The sequence below is a fragment of the Oncorhynchus keta genome, unplaced genomic scaffold (genome assembly GCF_023373465.1).
Source record: "Oncorhynchus keta strain PuntledgeMale-10-30-2019 unplaced genomic scaffold, Oket_V2 Un_contig_1202_pilon_pilon, whole genome shotgun sequence".
NCBI lineage: Eukaryota > Metazoa > Chordata > Actinopteri > Salmoniformes > Salmonidae > Oncorhynchus > Oncorhynchus keta.
In genome coordinates, this window is record NW_026277734.1 from 127,501 (window position 1) to 150,416 (window position 22,916).

A 22,916-nucleotide genomic window follows, 5' to 3' on the forward strand; every position below is an offset into this window, starting at 1 on the left:
CTAGTGTTACTAAATGGTGTCCTCTGACCTTGACATATGTAGGGCAGTGTTAACTGTTTACATGGCTAGTGTTACTAAGTGGTGTCCTCTGACCTTGACATATGTAGGGCAGTGTTTACTGTTTACATGGCTAGTGTTACTAAGTGGTGCCCTCTGACCTTGACATATGTAGGGCAGTGTTTACTGTTTACATGGCTAGTGTTACTAAGTGGTGCCCTCTGACCTTGACATATGTAGGGCAGTGTTTACTGTTTACATGGCTGGTGTTACTAAATGGTGTCCTCTGACCTTGACATATGTAGGGCAGTGTTAACTGTTTACATGGCTAGTGTTACTAAATGGTGTCCTCTGACCTTGACATATGTAGGGCAGTGTTAACTGTTTACATGGCTAGTGTTACTAAGTGGTGTCCTCTGGTGCCCTCTGACCTTGACATATGTAGGGCAGTGTTAACTGTTTACATGGCTAGTGTTACTAAGTGGTGTCCTCTGGTGCCCTCTGACCTTGACATATGTAGGGCAGTGTTAACTGTTTACATGGCTAGTGTTACTAAGTGGTGCCCTCTGACCTTGACATATGTAGGGCAGTGTTAACTGTTTACATGGCTGGTGTTACTAAGTGGTGTCCTCTGACCTTGACATATGTTGGGCAGTGTTAACTGTTTACATGGCTAGTGTTACTAAGTGGTGCCCTCTGACCTTGACATATGTAGGGTTGTGTTAACTGTTTACATGGCTGGTGTTACTAAGTGGTGCCCTCTGACCTTGACATATGTAGGGCAGTGTTAACTGTTTACATGGCTGGTGTTACTAAGTGGTGTCCTCTGACCTTGACATATGTAGGGCAGTGTTAACTGTTTACATGGCTGGTGTTACTAAGTGGTGCCCTCTGACCTTGACATATGTAGGGCAGTGTTAACTGTTTACATGGCTAGTGTTACTAAGTGGTGCCCTCTGACCTTGACATATGTAGGGCAGTGTTAACTGTTTACATGGCTAGTGTTACTAAGTGGTGCCCTCTGACCTTGACATATGTAGGGCAGTGTTAACTGTTTACATGGCTGGTGTTACTAAGTGGTGTCCTCTGGTGCCCTCTGACCTTGACATATGTAGGGCAGTGTTAACTGTTTACATGGCTGGTGTTACTAAGTGGTGTCCTCTGGTGCCCTCTGACCTTGACATATGTAGGGCAGTGTTAACTGTTTACATGGCTAGTGTTACTAAGTGGTGCCCTCTGACCTTGACATATGTAGGGCAGTGTTAACTGTTTACATGGCTAGTGTTACTAAGTGGTGTCCTCTGGTGCCCTCTGACCTTGACATATGTAGGGCAGTGTTAACTGTTTACATGGCTGGTGTTACTAAGTGGTGCCCTCTGACCTTGACATATGTAGGGCAGTGTTAACTGTTTACATGGCTAGTGTTACTAAGTGGTGCCCTCTGGTGCCCTCTGACCTTGACATATGTAGGGTTGTGTTAACTGTTTACATGGCTGGTGTTACTAAGTGGTGCCCTCTGACCTTGACATATGTAGGGCAGTGTTAACTGTTTACATGGCTGGTGTTACTAAGTGGTGCCCTCTGACCTTGACATATGTAGGGCAGTGTTAACTGTTTACATGGCTAGTGTTACTAAGTGGTGCCCTCTGGTGCCCTCTGACCTTGACATATGTAGGGTTGTGTTAACTGTTTACATGGCTGGTGTTACTAAGTGGTGCCCTCTGACCTTGACATATGTAGGGCAGTGTTAACTGTTTACATGGCTGGTGTTACTAAGTGGTGTCCTCTGGTGCCCTCTGACCTTGACATATGTAGGGCAGTGTTAACTGTTTACATGGCTGGTGTTACTAAGTGGTGCCCTCTGGTGCCCTCTGACCTTGACATATGTAGGGTTGTGTTAACTGTTTACATGGCTAGTGTTACTAAGTGGTGCCCTCTGACCTTGACATATGTAGGGCAGTGTTTACTGTTTACATGGCTGGTGTTACTCAGTGGTGCCCTCTGAGGGCTCCCGAGTGGTGCAACAGTCTAAGGCACTGCATCTCAGTGCAAGAGGAATCACTACAGACCCTGGTTCAATTCCAGGCTGTATCACAACTGGCTGTGATTGGGAGTCCCATTGGGTAGTACACAATTGGCCCAGTGTTGTCTGGATTTGGCCAGGGTAGGCCGTCATTGTAAATAAGGATTTGTTCTTAACTGACTTAAATAAAGATATTTTTAAAAATGACCTTGACATATGGCCTATATGTGTGATGTCATCATTTGGAAAATACATAGTCATGTACATATCAGTAATGGTGATAGAAAGCCATTGAAGTCTGTTCTTTCCTCAATATATAATCAGTATGTTTGTTATTCTGTTTCAGGCGGGCCGCATCGACCCCCACCACCCCAAAGTGTGTGGCCACCAAGGCAATGTCCTGGACATCAAATGGAATCCCTTCTTTGAAAACATCATAGCTTCCTGCTCTGAAGATTCATCTGTGAGTGCACACACACACACACACACACACACATACACACACACACAGTAAACTGCTATTTCTGCTGACTCATTGACTGTGCAGCTACAGTTGAAGTCGGAAGTTAACGTACACCTTAGCCAAATACATTTAAACTCAGTTTTCACAATTCCTGACATTTAATCATCGTAGAAATTCCCTGTCTGAGGTCAGTTAGGATCACCACTTTAGTTTAAGAATGTGAAATGTCAGAATAATAGTAGAGAGAATGATTTATTTCAGCTTTTATTTCTTTCATAAACATTTCCACAGGGTCAGAAGTTTACATACACTCAATTTGTATTTGGTAGCATTGCCTTTAAATGTTTTAACTTGGGTCAAATGTTTCGGGTAGCCTTCCACAAGCTTCCCTCAATAAGTTGGGTGACTTTTGGCCCATTCCTCCTGACAGAGCTGGTGTAACTGAGTCAGATTTGTAGGCCTCCTTTGCTCGCACACGCTTTTTCAGTTCTGCCCACACATTTTCTATAGGATTGAGGTCAGGGCTTTGTGATGGCCACTCCAATACCTTGACTTTGTTGTCCTTAAGCCATTTTGCCACAACTTTGTTAGTATGCTTGGGGTCATTGTCCATTTGGAAGAACCATTTGTGACAAAGCTTTAACTTCGCATGTGCGTGTGTGTGTGTGTGTGTGTGTGTGTGTGTGTGTGTGTGTGTGTGTGTGTGTGTGTGTGTGTGTGTGTGTGTGTGTGTGTGTGTGTGTGTGTGTGTGTGTGTGTGTGTGTGTGTGTGTGTGTGTGCCAGGTACGAGTATGGGAGATCCCAGAGGGAGGGCTGAGGCGGAATATGACAGAGGCCATGATGGAGCTGTATGGACACAGCAGGCGTGTGGGCCTCATCGAGTGGCACCCCACCAGCAGTGGAATCCTCTTCAGTGCTGGCTATGACTATAAGGTATTATCACTTATCCATGGCTACGACTGTAAGGTATCATTACAGATCACTGGCTACTACTGTAAGGTATCATCACAGATCACTGGCTACTACTGTATGGTATCATTACAGATCACTGGCTATGACTGTAAGGTATCATCACAGATCACTGGCTACGACTGTAAGGTATTATCACTTATCACTGGCTAGGACTTTAAGGTATCATTACAGATCACTGGCTACGACTGTAAGGTATCATCACAGATCACTGGCTACTACTGTATGGTATCATTACAGATCACTGGCTATGACTGTAAGGTATCATTACAGATCACTGGCTATGACTGTAAGGTATCATCACAGATCACTGGCTACGACTGTAAGGTATCATTACAGATCACTGGCTACTACTGTAAGGTATCATTACAGATCACTGGCTACGACTGTAAGGTATCATCACAGATCACTGGCTACTACTGTAGGTATCATTACAGATCACTGGCTACGACTGTAAGGTATAATCACAGATCACTGGCTACTACTGTAAGGTATCATTACAGATCACTGGCTACTACTGTAAGGTATCATTACAGATCACTGGCTACGACTGTAAGGTATCATTACAGATCACTGGCTATGACTGTAAGGTATCATTACAGATCACTGGCTACTACTGTAAGGTATACACAACAGGGTCATATTCATTAGTGCACACCATAGCACAACGTCACAAAACTATTTGTAATAGTACAAACTAAAATAACGTGTTTTTATTGGAGTTCAGGGGAAGTCTTTCCGCATTTCACTCCCTTTTCTTCAAAGATCAGATATGATCTAAGATCAGATCAGAACTGACAGTTGATATGATTCCCTGCCCGTCCCATCCAGATCCTGATCTGGAACCTGGAGATAGGTGAGCCGGTGAAGATGATCGACTGTCACTCTGACGTCATCGTGTGCATGTCCTTCAACACAGACGGCAGCCTGCTGGCCACCAGCTGTAAAGACAAGAAGCTGCGTGTCATCGAGCCGCGCTCCGGGAGAGTCTTACAGGTCAGTCTTACAGCGAGCAGAGAAAGTATCTATCCTTTACAGAGTACATATAAATGAGTGAATATAATGCCCCATTGAGGTAGAGTATCTGTGGGATTGATCCCAACATTTAGAGTAATTATAATGCCCCATTGAGGTAAAGTATCTGTGGGATTGTTCCCAACATTTAGAGTAATTATAATGCCCCATTGAGGTAAAGTATCTGTGGGATTGTTCCCAACATTTAGAGTGAATATAATGCCCCATTGAGGTAGAGTATCTGTGGGATTGATCCCAACATTTAGAGTAATTATAATGCCCCATTGAGGTAAAGTATCTGTGGGATTGTTCCCAACATTTAGAGTGAATATAATGCCCCATTGAGGTAGAGTATCTGTGGGATTGATCCCAACATTTAGAGTAATTATAATGCCCCATTGAGGTAAAGTATCTGTGGGATTGTTCCCAACATTTAGAGTGAATATAATGCCCCATTGAGGTAGAGTATCTGTGGGATTGATCCCAACATTTAGAGTAATTATAATGCCCCATTGAGGTAGAGTATCTGTGGGATTGTTCCCAACATTTAGAGTGAATATAATGCCCCATTGAGGTAGAATATCTGTGTAATTGTTCCCAACATTTAGAGTGAATATAATGCCCCATTTCAGTAGTCTCTGTGTGTTTGTTCCCCACATTTAGAGTGAATATAATGCCCCATTACAGTAGTCTCTGTGTGTTTGTTCCCCAAATTTAGAGTGAATATAATGCCCCATTTCAGTAGTCTCTGTGTGTTTGTTCCCCAAATTTAGAGTGAATATAATGCCCCATTTCAGTAGTCTCTGTGTGTTTGTTCCCCACATTTAGAGTGAATATAATGCCCCATTACAGTAGTCTCTGTGTGTTTGTTCCCCACATTTAGAGTGAATATAATGCCCCATTACAGTAGTCTCTGTGTGTTTGTTCCCCACATTTAGAGTGAATATAATGCCCCATTACAGTAGTCTCTGTGTGTTTGTTCCCCACATTTAGAGTGAATATAATGACCCATTACAGTAGTCTCTGTGTGTTTGTTCCCCACATTTAGAGTGAATATAATGCCCCATTACAGTAGTCTCTGTGTGTTTGTTCCCCACATTTAGAGTGAATATAATGCCCCATTACAGTAGTCTCTGTGTGTTTGTTCCCCACATTTAGAGTGAATATAATGCCCCATTACAGTAGAGTCTCTGTGTGTTTGTTCCCCACCAGCACGCCAGCTGTAAGAACCACAGGGTGAACAGAGTGGTGTTTCTGGGCAACATGAAGAGGCTGCTAACGACAGGTGTGTCCCGGTGGAACACCAGACAGATTGCACTGTGGGATCAGGTGAGGCAGCCGGGGACCCCCTGCTGGGATGTGGGGCTGAATGTTTCCCCTTGTGTGTGTGTGTGTGTGTGTGTGTGTGTGTGTGTGTGTGTGTGTGTGTGTGTGTGTGTGTGTGTGTGTGTGTGTGTGTGTGTGTGTGTGTGTGTGTGTGTGTGTGTGCGTGCGTGCGTGCGCGTCTTCATGTGTGTGTGTGAGTGTGTATGTGTGCAACTGCACTTGTGTGTATATCCTTAATTAAGGATTGTGTGCGTCCTCAAGTGTGTGTGTTCATGAACAATGTCTGATCCCTGTGTGTGTGTGTGTGTGTGTGTGTGTGTGTGTGTGTGTGTGTGTGTGTGTGTGTGTGTGTGTGTGTGTGTGTGTGTGTGTGTGTGTGTGTGTGTGTGTGTGTTGTCCCACAGGAAGACCTGTCTATGCCCATGGTAGAAGAGGAGATAGACGGTCTCTCAGGGCTGCTGTTTCCTTTCTATGATGCAGACACACACATGCTGTACCTGGCAGGAAAGGTGAGCACTGCCCCTTACACAACACAATGAACAGTGTGAACATGAGTGTGGACTCATGTAGTGGATCTTTTTTAAAAGACAAATTGGTAATTTGATTGGTTTAGGTAGATGTGAGACGTCATTTGATTGGTTTAAGTAGATGTGAGACGTCATTTGATTGGTTTAGGTAGATGTGAGACGTCATTTGATTGGTTTAGGTAGATGTGAGACGTCATTTGATTGGTTTAGGTAGATGTGAGACGTCATTTGATTGGTTTAAGTAGATGCGAGACCATAGTGTATCCAAACCGTTAACTCGTTAACCAAAAAGATTGTTAAATAGTATTTCCCTGATTCAATGCTGGTATTCCCTTTCTGTTTCGTCAACAACCCCTGTCAGGAACAGTGAGGGTAAAACATATATGTACATGTACAGGAAGACATCTGGGTCAGATAGTAAACAAATACATCCATTCCATTCACAGGGCGATGGCAACATCCGTTACTATGAGATCACCACAGAGAAGCCATACCTGCAGTATCTCATGGAGTTCCGCTCTCCTGCCCCACAGAAAGGCCTTGGTAAGTGACAGACTCACCGGGGGACGACCCTTATAGACAGAGACCAAGGGTTTGGGTTTGATTGCTCAGCCACATCTTAGCTTTCATTCAGTAATGTTGGTGCTCTTTTTCTGAGTGAAAAATCGTGTATAAAAAAATCTATGGAAATGACATCAATGATTTAAAAGAGTAATGTTATACAGTAACATCACTGTGGTGATGTCTAAGGTAATGTTATACAGTAACATCACTATGGTGATGTCTAAGGTCATGTTATTCAGTAGCATGACTATGGTGATGTCTAAGGTAATGTTATACAGTAACATCACTATGGTGATGTCTAATGTTATACAGTAACATCACTATGGTGATGTCTAAGGTAATGTTATACAGTAACATCACTATGGTGATGTCTAAGGTAATGTTATACAGTAACATCACTAACATCACTATGGTGATGTCTAAGGTAATGTTATACAGTAACATCACTGATGGTGATGTCTCAAGTGTAATGTAATGTTATTCAGTAACATCACTATGGTGATGTCTAAGGTAATGATGTAACATCACTATGGTGATGTCTAAGGTCATGTTATACAGTAACATCACTATGGTGATGTCTAAGGTAATGTTATCAGTCATCACTATGGTGATGTCTAAGGTAATGTTATACAGTAACATCACTATGGTGATGTCTAAGGTAATGTTATGTGGTGATGTCTATATACAGTAACATGGTGAACATCACTATGGTGATGTCTAAGGTAATGTTATACAGTAACATCACTATGGTGATGTCTAAGGTAATGTAACATTATGGTGATGTCTAAGGTAATGTAGTAACATCTATGGTGATGTTATGTTATACAGTAACATCACTATGGTGATGTCTAAGGTAATGTTATACAGTAACATCACTATGGTGATGTCTAAGGTAATAATGTAACATCACTATGGTGATGTCTAAGGTAATGTTATACAGTAACATCACTATGGTGATGTCTAAGGTAATGTTATTCAGTAACATCACTATGGTGATGTCTAAGGTAATGTTATCAGTAACATCACTATGGTGATGTCTAAGGTAATGTAACATTATGATGTCTAAGTAAACATCACTATGGTGATGTCTAAGGTAATGTTATACAGTAACATCACTATGGTGATGTCTAAGGTAATGTTATACAGTAACATCACTATGGTGATGTCTAAGGTAATGTCAGTAGCAACATATGGTGATGTCTAAGGTAATGTTATACAGTAACATCACTATGGTGATGTCTAAGGTAATGTTATACAGTAACATCACTATGGTGATGTCTAAGGTAATGTTATACAGTAACATCACTATGGTGATGTCTAAGGTAATGTTATGATGTCAGTAACATCTATGGTGACTCAGTAACATCACTATGGTGATGTCTAAGGTAATGTTATACAGTAACATCACTATGGTGATGTCTAAGGTAATGTTATACAGTAACATCACTATGGTGATGTCTAAGGTAATGTTATACAGTAACATCACTATGGTGATGTCTAAGGTAATGTTATACAGTAACATCACTATAGTGATGTCTAAGGTAATGTAACGTTATACAGTAACATCACTATGGTGATGTCTAAGGTAATGTTATACAGTAACATCACTATGGTGATGTCTAAGGTAATGTTATACAGTAACATCACTATGGTGATGTCTAAGGTAATGTTATACAGTAACATCACTATGGTGATGTCTAAGGTAATGTTATACAGTAACATCACTATGGTGATGTCTAAGGTAATGTTATACAGTAACATCACTATGGTGATGTCTAAGGTAATGTTATACAGTAACATCACTATGGTGATGTCTAAGGTAATGTTATACAGTAACATCACTATGGTGATGTCTAAGGTAATGTTATACAGTAACATCACTATGGTGATGTCTAAGGTAATGGTAACATCACTATGGTGATGTCTAAGGTAATGTTATACAGTAACATCACTATGGTGATGTCTAAGGTAATGTTATACAGTAACATCACTATGGTGATGTCTAAGGTATGTTATGTAACATCACTATGGTGATGTCTAAGGTAATGTTATACAGTAACATCACTATGGTGATGGTGATGTCTATGGTGATGGTAATGTTATACAGTAACATCACTATGGTGATGTCTAAGGTAATGTTATACAGTAACATCACTATGGTGATGTCTAAGGTAATGTTATACAGTAACATCACTATGGTGATGTCTAAGGTATGTTATACAGTAACATCACTATGGTGATGTCTAAGGTAATGTTACATAACATCACTATGGTGATCTAAGGTAATGTGATGTAACATCACTATGGTGATGTCTAAGGTAATGTTATACAGTAACATCACTATGGTGATGTCTAAGGTAATGTTATACAGTAACATCACTATGGTGATGTCTAAGGTAATGTTATTCAGTAACATCACTATGGTGATGTCTAAGGTAATGTTATTCAGTAACATCACTATGGTGATGTCTAAGGTAATGTTATTCAGTAACAGGACTATGGTGATGTCTAAGGTAATGTTATTCAGTAGCAGGACTATGGTGATGTCTAAGGTAATGTTATTCAGTAGCAGGACTATGGTGATGTCTAAGGTAATGTTATTCATGGTGATGTCTAAGGTAAGGACTATGGTGATGTCTAAGGTAATGTTATACAGTAACATCACTATGGTGATGTCTAAGGTAATGTTATACAGTAACATCACTATGGTGATGTCTAAGGTAATGTTATACAGTAACATCACTATGGTGATGTCTAAGGTAATGTTATACAGTAACAGGACTATGGTGATGTCTAAGGTAATGTTATTCAGTAGCAGGACTATGGTGATGTCTAAGGTAATGTTATTCAGTAGCAGGACTATGGTGATGTCTAAGGTAATGTTATTCAGTAGCAGGACTATGGTGATGTCTAAGGTAATGTTATTCAGTAGCAGGACTATGGTGATGTCTAAGGTAATGTTATACAGTAACATCACTATGGTGATGTCTAAGGTAATGTTATACAGTAACATCACTATGGTGATGTCTAAGGTAATGTTATACAGTAACATCACTATGGTGATGTCTAAGGTAATGTTATTCAGTAGCAGGACTATGGTGATGTCTAAGGTAATGTTATACAGTAACATCACTATGGTGATGTCTAAGGTAATGTTATACAGTAACATCACTATGGTGATGTCTAAGGTAATGTTATACAGTAACATCACTATGGTGATGTCTAAGGTAATGTTATACAGTAACATCACTATGGTGATGTCTAAGGTAATGTTATACAGTAACATCACTATGGTGATGTCTAAGTAACATCACTATGGTGATGTCTAAGGTAATGTTATCAGTAACATCACTATGGTGATGTCTAAGGTAATGTTATTCAGTAACAGGACTATGGTGATGTCTAAGGTAATGTTATTCAGTAACAGGACTATGGTGATGTCTAGTAACATCACTATAGTGATGGTAATGTTATCAGTAACAGGACTATGGTGATGTCTAAGGTAATGTTATTCAGTAACAGGACTATGGTGGTGATGTCTAAGGTAATGTTATTCAGTAACAGGACTATGGTGATGTCTAAGGTAATGTTATACAGTAACATCACTATGGTGATGTCTAAGGTAATGTTTATTCACAGGACTATGGTGATGTCTAAGGTAATGTTATTCAGTAACAGGACTATGGTGATGTCTAAGGTAATGTTATTCAGTAACAGGACTATGGTGATGTCTAAGGTAATGTTATTCAGTAACAGGACTATGGTGATGTCTAAGGTAATGTTATTCAGTAACAGGACTATGGTGATGTCTAAGGTAATGTTATTCAGTAACAGGACTATGGTGATGTCTAAGGTAATGTTATACAGTAACATCACTATGGTGATGTCTAAGGTAATGTTATACAGTAACATGACTATGGTGATGTCTAAGGTAATGTTATTCAGTAACAGGACTATGGTGATGTCTAAGGTAATGTTATACAGTAACATCACTATGGTGATGTCTAAGGTAATGTTATTCAGTAACAGGACTATGGTGATGTCTAAGGTAATGTTATTCAGTAACAGGACTATGGTGATGTTTAAGGTAATGTTATTCAGTAACATCACTATGGTGATGTCTAAGGTAATGTTATTCAGTAGCAGGACTATGGTGATGTTTAAGGTACCTCCATTCCCTCCTCAGGTGTGATGCCTAAGCATGGGCTGGACGTAACGGCCTGTGAGGTGTTTCGCTTCTACAAGCTGGTGACGCTGAAGGGGCTGATCGAGCCCATCTCCATGATAGTACCAAGGAGGGTCAGTGGGGATGCCCTTCTCCCTCTCACTTCATATAGCACTGTTTCTCCATCCATACCTGAGGGTGTGTGCAAATATTTGTTACAGCCCTGCACTAACACACCTCATTCATCTTATCCAGGGCAGTTGAATCAGATTACATGTTGAATCAGTGCAGGGTCGGAACAAACATGTGCACCCTTGGGAATAAACAGAGATCTTAAAGTATTGGAACATGCTCTCAGTCTGTCTCTCCTGGTGTTGCAGTCAGAGACGTACCAGGAGGACATCTATCCAATGACGGCAGGGACCGAGCCTGCCCTCTCAGCCAATGACTGGTTGAGTGGTATCAACCGAGGTACAGTGCATGCCACATGTATCTGTAGTTTGAATATTCAGTACACCTTATGATATAGTCCTAGTAGTGGGAGAGGAAATGTTTACATCAATATATAGTGTGTGTGTACTGTACATAGCACATTTTCATGAAGTTCGTGTGTGTGTGTGTGTGTGTGTGTGTGTGTGTGTGTGTGTGTGTGTGTGTGTGTGTGTGTGTGTGTGTGTGTGTGTGTGTGTGTGTGTGTGTGTGTGTGTGTGTGTGTGTGCGTGCGTGCGTGCGTGCGTGCGTGCGTGCGTGCGTGCGTGCGTGTGTGTGTGTGTGTGTGTGTGTGTGCAGACCCAGTGTTAATGTCTCTGAAGAAGGGCTACCAGAAGCCCAACCAGCTGGTGTTCAAGGCACCGGTGAAGGAAAAGAAAGGTGTGGTGGTCAACGGCATTGACCTGCTGGAAAACGTGCCACCCAGGACAGAGAACGAGGTGTGTTCATTAGATAACTGTAGATGGAGGTATGGGTGGGTGAATGGATAAATGAAAAGAGAAGGAAGAAGGTCAGTTGGTGGGTGGTGAATGAGTGTATTAAACACTACTTGGAATGGGGTGCAAATGCTCAAATGACTTCCTGAGCACAATTACAGACTATGGTCTATAGCCTGTGATCTTTGTGGACCTGATCCCTCTATTCTGTAGTTCCTGGGGATGTTCTACAGGATGCTATGTTACCCTGATCCCTCTGTTCTGTAGTTCCTGGGGATGTTCTACAGGACACTATGTGACCCTGATCCCTCTATTCTGTACTTCCTGGGGATGTTCTACAGGACACTATGTGACCCTGATCCCTCTGTTCTGTAGTTCCTGGGGATGTTCTACAGGACGCTATGTTACCCTGATCCCTCTGTTCTGTAGTTCCTGGGGATGTTCTACAGGACACTATGTGACCCTGATCCCTCTATTCTGTACTTCCTGGGGATGTTCTACAGGACACTATGTGACCCTGATCCCTCTGTTCTGTAGTTCCTGGGGATGTTCTACAGGACGCTATGTTACCCTGATCCCTCTGTTCTGTAGTTCCTGGGGATGTTCTACAGGACGCTATGTTACCCTGATCCCTCTGTTCTGTAGTTCCTGGGGATGTTCTACAGGACGCTATGTTACCCTGATCCCTCTGTTCTGTAGTTCCTGGGGATGTTCTACAGGACGCTATGTGACCCTGATCCCTCTATTCTGTAGTTCCTGGGGATGTTCTACAGGACACTATGTGACCCTGATCCCTCTGTTCTGTAGTTCCTGGGGATGTTCTACAGGACGCTATGTTACCCTGATCCCTCTGTTCTGTAGTTCCTGGGGATGTTCTACAGGACGCTATGTTACCCTGATCCCTCTGTTCTGTAGTTCCTGGGGATGTTCTACAGGACGCTATATGACCCTGATCCCTCTATTCTGTTCTGTAGCTACTGAGGATGTTCTTCAGGCAGCAGGAGGAGCTGAGAAAGCTGAAGGAGGAGCTGAACACCAAGGACGTTAAAATACGCCAGCTGGAGCTGGAACTCAACAACCTGAGGAACGTCAGCCCCGTTGGAAACAATGTCTGACCTCTGATCTCTAGCTTATGGCACCACCATCACCACCATGCCACGTCCAGCGTCCTCCCTCCCTTTCATCGTGTATCATTTGTACTTCCTGTTGCAATTGATAATGTAATAGCCACCAGATAATGTAAATACTGATTATAACGTTTGTGTAACAATTTTTGTTATCGATAATGTCATCATATTGACATCACTGTTAAATCCCTCAATTGATAATATAATAACCAACTGGTAATGTATTTTATTGTTATAAGATTTTTTTAAATTCTGTTGATAGATGTATCCTGATATCCGGTTTGGTTTCATTATGATTAGTTATTACATCATCACTCGCAAGACACCCCTCCCCCTATTGCAGAGCACCATCAGTGTTTCCCAGGGGTCCTCCCACCCCACCTGCCATGTCATGCCATGCCCCGCTGAGTCCACCTGGCAAAGCCTTTGTCATCACCCAGAAATGCCACCCCCAAATCCTCCAACCTCCACCCTACCATCGCCAGAGACTAACCTGGGGAAAGAGATTGACTTCCCCCTCCTCCACCAATCCTCCCCCATGGTCTACCCACTGCAAACCAACTCACAGCAAAGCTGCAACATCTCAACCTCCACCCTACCATCGCCAGAGACTAACCTGGGGAAAGAGATTGACTTCCCCCTTCTCCACCAATCCTCCCCCATGGTCTACCCACTGCAAACCAACTCACAGCAAAGCTGCAACATCTCAACCTCCCAGTGGAAGAGTCTTCTACTAGTTCCAACTACTGTGGATGATGCGTTTTACAGGGACATGAATGAAGATTAGTTTTACAGGGACATGAATGAAGATTAGTTTTACAGGGACATGAATGAGGATGATGAGTTTTACAGGGACATGAATGAGGTGTATTTCAAGACAGTTTTTTTCTTCATCTCCTAAGAATGTGTTGTCTGTAAAAAGCTGCAGCTCTGGCACAGCCTGGCATACAGCAACCCAGATGTAGTCTTAATGGGCAGTTTGTCTGTCGCCTCAGTCATTATCTTTTGGAGAAGTTTAGTTGGAAAATGTATTATTGTTACTATTTATTTGTTATATTTGATGTTTCTAGCTAACTCTATATGCAGAAACATTCATCTCATGTCTTTGGGAGAAATCGTGGTCATGAAAATGATGGCTGACACACTTGTGGTTGAATTATGTTTTCACCCAAATGGTGGCAATTTGTCTGAGACCGTATACTCAAACACATCCTGTATTCTCTTGATTGAATCGACACCATACTAAAATCTGGTCAATTGGAATATTAGTCAACATGAAATTAGGTTTTGTACATAACAGTACATCAAACCTGAAATATTAATACAATATTTGTCTTTATACCTTTCAGCTATGAATATTCTGTTTCAGAAAGTGCCCAACATTGTTCATCTGTGGTGTTCCACGTGATCCATTCCTCTCAAGTTAAGACTCTCTGATATCTCCTGTAGTTCAGGTTACCTATACTATACCTCTAGAGAGGAATCATTATATGTACCATTGTCATAATATTGTCATAATCGGTAACATACTCTGCAGGGGTTGACTGACTAAATGAATGAAACAGCGATATTACTTACACAAGGTAATTATTTACATCTTTACCCCTAACATATACCTTGTAAAGACCCCCCCCCCCTGTCCCATCAAATGTTATACTGTAATCCTTATCCAATGAGGACACCTAGGAAACAAACGTAGGTAGAGTAGCGTGGTTGCCAGGTGTTTCATTTTGCTTTAGCAAACTCCCCAGGCATTCATTGTCATGCCATATGGACATGGGAGAAGTTGCCTTAAGCTCTTACAGGTGTGGGTGGTTAGCACCAGGCTATAGGCACAGCACCCGGCGGGCATCTAGACTGGCAACAGTGAAGGTGAACATGGTGGATAAGGTCAGGTCAGCCCGTAGAGAATGACAGAGGTCTCAAGTGGCCTAAAGGAGGGGATTCAGTGTGTTGCTCTGGTGAACACACAGCAGTATGCAAGGTGAGTGAAAAGCGCTGCAGTATTGTTGCAATGGGAGGATAACAAACCATTTGGTGGAGATGATGATGATGGCCTATAGGTGTAGTAAATATTGGTCGATAACCATCTAAATGCCTAGTTGTACTATGTGCTGATGAAACTGTGCAGAATGACAATTCTCTCAGAAAGACAGAACTGTGTACTGGGTCAGTTAGCCTACAATACATCCTGTTTCACCTCATTGATCTACAAGTCCCAACAACTAATATCAATTTGTCAAGTTAATGCAATAAGTGGATGAACCAGATGATTCCCTTTCAGCCTGAACTACCTGGTTTCTCCACATGATGTCAGTAGTAGGCTGCAGTACGTTAGGAAGCAGGTACAAGGTAGCACAACCATCTGGGATGATCAAAAATGCTGTCAACTATTAGATGAAGATGTAAGCAATTCAGAAAAGACCACAAACCACAACTTGTATAAAAAAGTATTTATTGAAGTGAAAGGGAGGAAATGAAAAGTTTGTCTCATGGTAAGGAATTAGCTTTGATGACAGTGGGTTAAACATGTAAGGGGAACATGACTGAGGTAGGTCTATCTGACCAGGAACTGCCCTATGGTTTAACAAAAGAAAATGCAAAAGGTATTTTCTTTGCACATTGCCCAGCGGTGTCTTATATAGGTGGGGAACGAATATGGACTCCAAGAGCAATAACACATTTGGATTCAGTGAGTATTGGATTCAGTGAGTATTTCTGTGAATATAATTTGGTGAAAATGGAAATCGTGTACCAGATTCAATTAGCCTATTTTAGGGTACGGCTGCACAGATATTCAATATCTTACTACAGTTCATCGTTACAATTAATTAAGTGTAAATGTCTGCCATTATCAAAGAGTAATAGACAAAAAATAGATTTGGTCAGTATTTACAAATAACAGGTCATTTCCGAACTATCAAAGCTAGGGGTTAAGGAGAAGCATTGTGACAAAGGCAGACATTCTTTACTCTGCTTAAAAAGATGCCCTGTATACAGTCCAGTCTATGACCGTTTACACACCCGTTCCATGATGAAAACAGCACATACAACGACACACGGATGACACCACGAAACGCTTCATGTCCACTGAAAGAAAAAGACAGCGAATAAGAAAAGGGTATAGGAAACTGTCATACTTCAAATCCAGTAGTCGACTTTAAAATCTATTTCAGACATGCACTTCTAAAAAGGTTTTTTGGTAAGTTTGTCTCTTTAAATACATAAATCATCATCAGAAATCAGTTTCCACAGGAAGGTATCAATATCACTGAGAAAACAAAACCTTTACAAAGGTTAGAGAGAATAATATGGGGACTTTTAGGAAATGTTCTCTTCTGCCCTTCCAGTGGTTTGCAGGGGACAGATATGAGTCCAATACAAGGAATCAAAAAAGGTACAAAAAAAAAAAATAAGAAAAAAATAATCAAATGTCAACTTGTTTCCTTACAGCAACCCTTTACCCAGCTGGCCCATGACACTACCCATGCCTACTGCAATATATGACAACTGACAAATACAGGGGGGATACAAGGTTAAAACAGTCTGATCAGAACATAGCTTGGTGATGAGCACATCCTCAGTCATCTTCCTCCTCCTCTGCTTCCTCGTCTAGATCTCTTTTCCTCTTCAGACCTCGCTCCTCTTCTAGGAAAACAAGTCAATGGTCACGTTCAACAGGAAAGCATTCAGTTTGGTTTTTAAGTAGACATGTTATTTTTAAAAATCAGTCCCAATATCAAAGCTACACACGATACTGTGACCTTGTGCATTTGGTGACAGCAGTGAGATTCCACCACACTCACCTTCGTTATCCTCATCACTCTCCTTGCCGTCCAACTCCTCCTCTTCCTCCTAAGAGGAGACAAATGCAGATCAGAATCTCCCTTGTCATGTGCCCTGGGTCATATTCAAATAATGATGTCACAGTGCAGTGGTTGAGATGCACCTTCTGGTTAGTAAAACATCAGTCTGCATCACTAAAGTCATAAGATCATTTTGTGTGGCCTTTTATTCATTTAAAAAACAATGTAAATCATTGAACTTATCATGCAGCGTCGATCAAGATAAAAGTATCATTGCAGCCCCATCCTTAAAGTCTCACCTCTCCACTTAGGTCCTCCTCTTCCTCTTCTTCACCTTCCTCATCGTCATCATCCTCCTCTTTTCTTGGTGGGGCATCTTCATCCTCATCCTCTTCCTCCTCCTCGTCTACCTCTGCAGTTGAAAATAGAATTAGCCTATTAAGGTGATCAAAAAAATGCATAAGGGCCACTACAACGTTACAATAGTTATAATGCAACTCATTCACTGCAGCCACTTGGTATAATACCGTTGTTACAAAAGGAATCTTTGAACAGCAACATGAACATAATTACCATTAGAAAAACACAAAAGGTCATGTCAGAGCTCTATGGGTTCATATCCATCCGTCAAATCACAGCCCAATCAGAATATTATTTACCAACATTTTAAACAGTATGGATCTTAAATCATACCGTCACTGTCATCGTCATCATCCAGTCCCTCCACATAGGCCTCTGCGTCCGAATCGGGCGCCTCCTTGTCGTCTTTGTCATAGCCGTCCAGGTACGTCAACTGGGGGAGGAGCTTGAACACGTTGTCTCTGTAGTCGTTGAGGTTGGTCACCTCGCAGTTGAACAAGTCTAAGCTTTTGAGGGTCTCTAATTTTTTCTGTGAAAGGAGAGGTCTTGATGATGAAATATGAACATTTAGGCTTAGTTTGTTTTCTTTAATACTGACTACTCTAACTAGATTAAAATATACACTATGGAGGTTTAATTGCTAATTGTTTACCTCAAAGCTTTAAATATAAGTTATGGAGGTACATTTGATGAATGAGGTATTTTCTAGACAATGTTATGTCCATTTAGGGTTCCCTTTCAGACCCAATAGCACCTTGAGGCACGAGTTCAGTATAGTATATATACACACAGAGCTACTATGTTGTCATGACACCCACTGCATACCAGAGGTTCTATCGTGCTGAGGTCTTTCATTTTGTTGCCACTGAGGTTTAGGTGTGTGAGGTTTGGACATTTCTCCGCCAGTACGTCCAGCCCACCTGAGATCCTGTTGTCGCTGAGTTCAAGCTGAGGAGAAAATAATGCAACAACTATATGAGCAGAGTAATAACAGAACATCCATAAAACAGATTTTCACTTTACTGCACAAAGTGCTAATAGCATGGCAACAATAATACTTTTGTTATTTTTTTTTTAGAAAACCAACTTTTTTCAGCTTGTTCAGCTTCGGCAAGTTGGAGACCGACGTCAGCCCAACGTTGATTGTGCTTAGAAATTCCAACTCTTCAAATTCATCTGTGAGGCCCTCAATTTTGCCTTCGTTTGAGCGACAGTTATCAAGCACCAGTTCTTTCACCTGGAAAACAAGAGGAATAGGAAATGTAAAGTGATTCTTTACTCCAAATCTGTAACTACAGTATTTCTGTAGTTTGAGGGAGGGCGGTCCCAAAGCAACAGAGTCTGCATAAAGCTATATTTGACAGCAGAGGAGGCTGGTGGTGGGAGCTATAGGAGGACGGGCTCATTGGAATGGCCGGAATGGAACGCTATCAAACACATCGAATCCACATGTTTGACTCTGGTCCATTTATTCCAATCCAATGAGCCCGTCCTGCTATAGCTCTTCCTACCAGCCTCCTCTGACACTGGTCTAGTGCAGAAAATGTTACATAACAGATGGTATGTGTTGCTTGAGCTTTAATGAATTGATCATTTATTAAACATAGTAGTCAGAATCTGGGTGGTAGTTTCAGGTAACTTGTTTGTTCCACGGATCACTATTTGGTAAATACATGGAGGTGATTTCTCACAGGAACGTACATGTAGTAATGTAGTAATACACATTTAGATTGAACTCACTTTAAACATATCTGATTAATATGATAGTACCCAGCTTGTACACTCCTCTGCAATTCACACATTTTGGGGACACAATGCAGAATAATGTTTTGCACAGGACTCACCCAGATTCTCATTAGTGTCCCAAAAGGACAATGACCAATATTAATATTTTAAAATTGGTACCGCTCCATTGCCATAGTCAGCTCATAGGCAAAACACAGACACCTCTGGTATATTAAATTTGCCATGAAAACAACTTCTGTTCACGGTTGAAATTAACATTATGCTGAGTGGACACCATTGGCATTATATTATACCCTGGATGAGACCATCTGTGCTGCTGGTGAGAGCCAAATCCGCAAATTATGCACGTATTACGCACGTAACAAATTCGACTAAATAGGGGGTAAACTACGCACAATGATCGACGTGTGGGTGTATTTGTCGATTTTCATTGCTCTAAAAGCGAAAACAACCTGCTACGAGTCGTGCAATGGGTCATCAAGCGAGTAGGAGGGGCTGCCGATTGGAAGTTGGCTGGGTTGGCAGCAGGCGTAAGAAAACCAATCGTTACATTATGGCTTACTCATAAAGAGTTGACGATTTGGATTGTAGCCTACTGCAATATGTTTAAAGGTATGCAGGAAAAAGGTGTTATCGTTCGTGTTAAATGAACGCACAGCAATGTACACGGTATCTTCGATAGAAACCGTTGCCTTTGTTTCTCGGTAAAATGGCGGCTTGTCCTAGATCTTGAAACTGGAGCACCGCAGCCCGAAATTGCCTGTCGGTTTTTATGTGCTTAGCTTGACAGAAAATTATTCTCTATTGTTTGATACTGAAACTCATCGTTTTACAAGTGGGAATCCAAGCATGCGAATAGCCTATGCAACCAAACGAGTTATAATGTATGACATTGTAACATGCTTTTTTGATTCTTATTCGGCAATAGTCTGTCAATGCATGATATTCTCTGAATGTGCACCTTGTTTAGAATATGAGCCGAGATAGATGTTTCTTGACACGTGATAACCTGCACTAAAATCCTAGGACGGACAAAACCTTTTCATTGCGGTTTTAAATGAGTTGTGTAGGCTATGTACTTAACGTTACGAAGACCTAGGCTGTTATAACAAATACAAAAAGTAGGCCTAGCCTACCATGCACGGTAGATATAGCCTTCCCAACGAATGATACACACGTCTATTTGACAGTCTAGGAATTAGCCTTTGGATAAACAATCCGTAGGCAGACCAGATCGGTTACCAAACCATTTCCAATAGGTATAGCCTGTGCTGCGTAATAAGTTGTGAGGGAGCAATCGCCAGGGTACCAAGGACATTGTGTCGCCTATGCATGCGCTAAAATAGTAACGTTAATTGTATGAGAACTGACAATGAATTAGCTGAAAAGAGGCTATGAATGCGCCTTGTTGATGGGAAGGAAAAGGGCGCGTTCAGGACTACAAAGTTACCATTAGGCAATATGGCTCACGCTTGTCTTGTAAATACAGATATGAAAATTAGGTCTATTGGTGCATTATCACCAACTGCACTTTCAGACATGCTTCCTTCTAATCGTGTTAAGTTGGCTACGAAGTCTAGAGCGGCAATTACGGTGATAAATATCAGCAACAATGTAACAAACTGCTCCGGTGAAGGCAACATTGCTAACTCACGAAGAAAACTTTGTAACCCTTTGCATATCACACCATCATTAAAACAATTGCAAACAATACGATCTCAACGTTAGCTTACATCAGATGGCGTGCGATTCCGCAATTCTAGATGAATTCTTTTCTTCATATCCATCTTGAGAAAACCAGTCCACCGATTTTATAAACAAAGTATACAGACGTAAAAGTATTTTTTACTGAAATTGCAACTACTACTCCTTGAACAGACTGCTGTTGTTCATTCAAACTTGATCTCCTCGGTAGGCGGGAATGTGAGTTGGGATTGTCGTCACCATTGACCAATTACAATCGCCAACAAAAAGGGGGACAGGATTTACAAAAGATCACCCACCAATAAAAGGCGATTATGAAATTGGGTGGGGTTTTCTACACAATGTTTGGTTGTATGTTCAGTATTTAAGTTGACATCTAAAGTATGTACACATCAACATTGAAATCTGTCCATCAATATTTACTTAGCACACAACTAAATTATGAAATGTGGCTTAATAGTGAGGATCCTCCTGAGCAATTCATTTAGATATTGTCAAAATGTTGCCTTAATTTTGAAGTAGGTTATGGACATCTTCAACGATGGGCTAATTACGCACGCAGGTGCGGTGCTTAAAACCTTTCAATCTTCCTCATTTTATCATTGTGAGTTTCGGCGAGTCTGCTGCCAACATCATTTTGGCTTTGGGCCTTGGCCACAACATCATAATTATATAAGTACGCCGTTATGCACTAGACCCATGGAAAACTCAAAAGCCCCGTTTCCCGACACAGGCTAATGAAGAACGAGCAGCATGCAAATGCGGCAACATCTGGTGACTTGTAAGCCTAGCCGTAGTGGTTTATGCATAGCCAAACTCCTGTTTTTTTATATCCAAGAATGTGTGGAATGCAGGATTGTTGCCACCAAAATTTATTGACACCGAAACCACTCACACATTACGAAGTGGTCGCATCAGAGACCCCCATTGCCGCCATTACATGTGCAGGATTGAAACAATGGTCTCACCACATATCCCAACCAGCTACTGCAATTGTGTAGGTAGGCTACAATAGGCTACATTGACTTCCGCATCTCTTATGAACCAACAATCATGCACTGGTGATGGAGAAAAACAAGGTCACCTGACTTGGCTACGCCGGCGCCATCTTGCCAGCAAAATGCAATACAGTGAAATGTAATTTATTGATGATTAAAACGAACAAAAATCATTAACATTACCTATCATTGAGGTCAGTTCTGTATGGCGCTCCGACATTGCTTTAAAAAGCATGGAAAACGTAAAGCTTTGCGCGCTACTAATTGTTTTTTCTCAAAAGCACCGACTTTGCTGGCTGAGAGAACACATTTGATGAGAATCTGTCGCTCATGTCATGTACATTTCAGGTAATTTCGTTCTCGACAGTCTTCTTCCACTTTCCTGGCCAGTTTCCGCACCGTGCCTGCAGGATCATTTGGAACCATTTTTGGGTATTGCTGTTTGTCGCATTTGCCAGCACCATATTTCCGCTGGGTGTGTCCCTCTGACTATATGCCCTTGTTCTGCCTTGAATGTGAGAAGAGAACTGCATACTGCGTGTTTCTTGTGCGCAGAGCAGTTTTCCACGTCGCTCGACCTTTCCCGCAACCATCTCTCCCTCCCTTGCTCTGAATCGAGCTCAAACTCAAACATTTCCGCTTGAGACTAGGGGAATAGGCAGGCTCGTTTGTAGGAAAATAGCAACATCATGTAACTCTATCAGGTCAGGTTGCTCTAATGATGTGTACATTCGTAGCAACATCGTATTATTATCATGCCGTTTCATAGTAGCCTACTTTTGTAAATGCATTTACAAAAAGCCTACTTGCCTATGAAGAGGAGTGGCCGGTTTTGGTTACACGAGGAATATGTTTCTTAATATAGCTAACACTTGTGTAGCTAAGGCTAAGCTGGAGCCAAACATTCTCATTTCTAGGCTTCTATTACCCAAACAGTATAACTCCAGTAGGCTACTTTGTAGGAATGACCTTGTTACTACACAGGTATACGACAATTGGAGGAAATGTAAAGTGCATTCACAGGCATACATAATGCAGCCTGTATGTTATCTTTAACGGCACTCTCCCATCTATTTTGGTTTGAACTAAAACAACGTTACAGGAGTAGCCCCCTGGCACAATATGAATACAGGTTGAATGGTGGCCTAGAGTTAACAAATTAACATTTACGAGTACTACGTGTGTATGAATGAAAGATGC

The 22,916-nt window shown here is 41.5% G+C and overlaps 2 protein-coding genes and 2 long non-coding RNA genes across 11 annotated transcripts in view; 2 read left to right on the top strand and 2 right to left on the bottom strand.

Annotated features, from left to right (window-relative positions):
- The window catches only part of LOC127917775 (uncharacterized), a 1,667-nt gene extending 233 nt beyond the window's left edge, over window positions 1–1,434 (bottom strand). Inside the window, exons 1-3 of one of the 2 annotated variants that reach the window (XR_008097694.1) lie at window positions 1,314–1,434; window positions 829–893; window positions 721–763 (exon numbers count right to left, since the gene is read on the bottom strand). This is a non-coding gene — a long non-coding RNA (uncharacterized LOC127917775). Of the gene's footprint in view, window positions 1–720; window positions 764–828; window positions 894–1,313 lie in introns of those variants that run through there. The other variant, XR_008097693.1, reaches the window with a different exon arrangement.
- Window positions 1–14,670, top strand: part of coro2ba (coronin, actin binding protein, 2Ba) — a 95,853-nt gene extending 81,183 nt beyond the window's left edge. For all 4 annotated transcript variants that reach the window (XM_052500837.1, XM_052500836.1, XM_052500839.1 and 1 more), the window contains 10 exons: window positions 2,367–2,483; window positions 3,268–3,417; window positions 4,285–4,449; window positions 5,680–5,796; window positions 6,198–6,302; window positions 6,767–6,863; window positions 11,071–11,183; window positions 11,430–11,520; window positions 11,839–11,978; window positions 12,950–14,670. In XM_052500837.1, the coding sequence (XP_052356797.1) occupies window positions 2,367–2,483; window positions 3,268–3,417; window positions 4,285–4,449; window positions 5,680–5,796; window positions 6,198–6,302; window positions 6,767–6,863; window positions 11,071–11,183; window positions 11,430–11,520; window positions 11,839–11,978; window positions 12,950–13,090 (1,236 nt within the window). In that variant the 3' untranslated portion in view covers window positions 13,091–14,670. The remainder of the gene's footprint in view (window positions 1–2,366; window positions 2,484–3,267; window positions 3,418–4,284; window positions 4,450–5,679; window positions 5,797–6,197; window positions 6,303–6,766; window positions 6,864–11,070; window positions 11,184–11,429; window positions 11,521–11,838; window positions 11,979–12,949) is intronic.
- On the top strand, window positions 9,374–11,040 carry LOC127917774 (uncharacterized). Of its 2 annotated transcripts, none has more exons than XR_008097692.1 (3): window positions 9,374–9,475; window positions 9,683–9,838; window positions 11,011–11,040. It is a non-coding gene; the product is annotated as an uncharacterized LOC127917774 (long non-coding RNA). The 2 variants fall into 2 exon arrangements; XR_008097691.1 differs by lacking the exon at window positions 11,011–11,040 and adding an exon at window positions 9,956–9,994.
- An 873-nt stretch (window positions 14,671–15,543) lies between the features above and the next one.
- anp32a (acidic (leucine-rich) nuclear phosphoprotein 32 family, member A) lies at window positions 15,544–20,953 on the bottom strand. Of its 3 annotated transcripts, none has more exons than XM_052500842.1 (7): window positions 20,748–20,953; window positions 18,356–18,505; window positions 18,094–18,216; window positions 17,602–17,797; window positions 17,208–17,320; window positions 16,909–16,957; window positions 15,544–16,747 (listed from the first exon to the last, which is right to left on the bottom strand). In XM_052500842.1, the coding sequence occupies exons 1-7, from the start codon at window positions 20,799–20,801 to the stop codon at window positions 16,683–16,685; spliced, it is 750 nt and encodes a 249-aa protein (XP_052356802.1). In that variant the 5' UTR covers window positions 20,802–20,953; the 3' UTR covers window positions 15,544–16,682. The 3 variants fall into 3 exon arrangements, with proteins under 3 accessions (XP_052356802.1, XP_052356801.1, XP_052356803.1); XM_052500841.1 differs by having other exon boundaries at window positions 15,544–16,750; window positions 20,748–20,951; XM_052500843.1 differs by lacking the exons at window positions 15,544–16,747; window positions 16,909–16,957 and adding an exon at window positions 16,979–17,002 and having other exon boundaries at window positions 20,748–20,952.
- Window positions 20,954–22,916: the final 1,963 nt, after the last annotated feature.

What these genes read in the sequence shown, in the direction of transcription:
- anp32a (XM_052500841.1), bottom strand. Translation starts at nt 20,801, where the DNA reads ATGGATATGAAGAAAAGAATTCATCTAGAATTGCGGAATCGCACGCCA. An exon ending in GGAATCGCACGCCATCTGAT is followed by an intron (nt 18,506 to 20,747) that starts GTAAGCTAACGT and finishes CTTGTTTTCCAG; the next exon opens with GTGAAAGAACTGGTGCTTGA. An exon ending in TGATGACGATGACAGTGACG is followed by an intron (nt 17,321 to 17,601) that starts GTATGATTTAAG and finishes TTTCAACTGCAG; the next exon opens with AGGTAGACGAGGAGGAGGAA.